Genomic DNA, 1,520 nt, shown 5'->3' with positions numbered 1-1,520 from the left:
GTGCGCCCCCCTCTACGCCGCTTCCCCCTTCCCCCCTCCCACCCTGACTCTACACCTCCCCTCCCCCACCCCCTCTGCACCCCCACCCCAACCATGGAAACCCTCACCGTCTGTGCTCCCCTCCCACAGCCGGGAGAGAACCCAGGAGTCCTGGCTCCCAGCCCCTCTGCTCTAACCACCAGACCCCACTCCCCTCCCAGAGCCTGGGAGAGAACCCAGGAGTCCTGCCTCCCAGCCCCCACCCATGGCAGCGCTGTGAACAGACCACACGGGGTGCTGTGTTGGTGCTTTTGGACCCATTCACTGTTTATAAACAACTCGGTGACCCCCCCCCAGTCCTCCTCCCCGGGCCTCCGCTGGCTGCTCCAGGCACTCGGGACGGGCCTGTAGGTCCTACGTAAACGAGTCCCCATGAAGAAACGGCTACTGGTGTAGCTCACGCTGCGGATGGGGCGCGGAAAGCATTGTAGGGCCTATATCAACAGATGCCACCGTGGTGACTGGCCTGGAGGCTGGCACGGAGCGGGTCGCCCGCTGGGCACCTGGCTGGCTGATGCAATGATGTGTAGGCCCTACAGAAACAGACTCACTTATTGTCACCTGAGGACAGCGATGTGCATCCTGAGAGACGCCTTTCCCACAGCTGTCAACTTCTTCTCGGTCCTACGTCAACAGGCCGACTTACTGTAGGACCCACATAAACAGAAGTCCTAAGTGAAATCGAGGCTCATCCAGCCACACTGGGGGAGGGGTTGTCACAGAGCCCCCTGCTGGTGACGTTTTGCAGGTGCTCTGTAAACAGGCCACCTTACGGTAGGTCCTACGTAAACCGCTTCCGCGGAATGGAGGCTGGTGAGCAGATGTGGGGGGGTTTCACCCCCCAGCGCAGACTGGGAAGAGGGTCCCTGGCACGGCGCCGGGGGGCAGCCCCCAGCCATCTATTCCTGCCCGGCAGTGGCCGCCAGCTGGCAGTAGAAGTGGGCGGCGAAGTCCGGGTCGACCTGCTCCAGCCGGGCCAGGAAGTGGTTGCGCTCCGGCTCGCTCCAGCCCCGGAACCACTGGTCCCAGAGGCGCAGCTGGCACTGGAAGAGGGAGGGGGGCGGGGCGGGCGCCCCGGAGAGGCTCAGCCCCTCCAGCTCCTCCAGCAGGGGGCGCAGCTTGCCAGGCACAGCCTTGGCCAGCAGGTCCTGCAGGAAGCGCTGGCGCTGGGGGGGCGCCCAGCCCGAGAACCAGTGCAGGACGCAGTGCATCTCCTGGGCCACCCCACGCGCCGGAAGGGGGCGCTCCGCCATCTGGGGAGAGAGGGGTCAGCGCCGGGGTCAGAGCCCCGCCCCCTGGGGATAGGCCCCACCCTGGGCACAGCCCTGCCCCAGTGCAATTAGCCCCGCCCCCGTGGTTAGCCCCATCCCCTGGGGATAGCCCCCCGTCCTGGGCACAGCCCCAAACCTGTGCTGTTAGCTCCGCCCTCCTGGGTACAGCCCCGCCCCCGTGCTGTTAGCTCCGCCCCTGGGTACAGCCCC

The 1,520-nt window shown here is 66.2% G+C and overlaps 1 protein-coding gene across 1 annotated transcript; it reads right to left on the bottom strand.

Moving 5' to 3' along the window:
• Positions 1–734: 734 nt before the first annotated feature.
• LOC113408242 (uncharacterized protein C14orf119-like) lies at positions 735–1,292 on the bottom strand. The gene has a single exon (XM_026661417.1). It carries the CDS (start codon positions 1,290–1,292, stop codon positions 939–941), a length of 354 nt encoding a protein of 117 aa, XP_026517202.1. The 3' UTR covers positions 735–938.
• Positions 1,293–1,520: the final 228 nt, after the last annotated feature.

Source organism: Terrapene carolina, unplaced genomic scaffold (genome assembly GCF_002925995.2).
Source record: "Terrapene carolina triunguis isolate 2854851 unplaced genomic scaffold, T_m_triunguis-2.0 Scaffold2441, whole genome shotgun sequence".
Classification (NCBI taxonomy): Eukaryota; Metazoa; Chordata; order Testudines; family Emydidae; genus Terrapene; species Terrapene triunguis.
The sequence above is the reverse complement of the archived record's forward strand: the minus strand, read 5'-3'. Positions and strand labels throughout refer to the sequence as shown.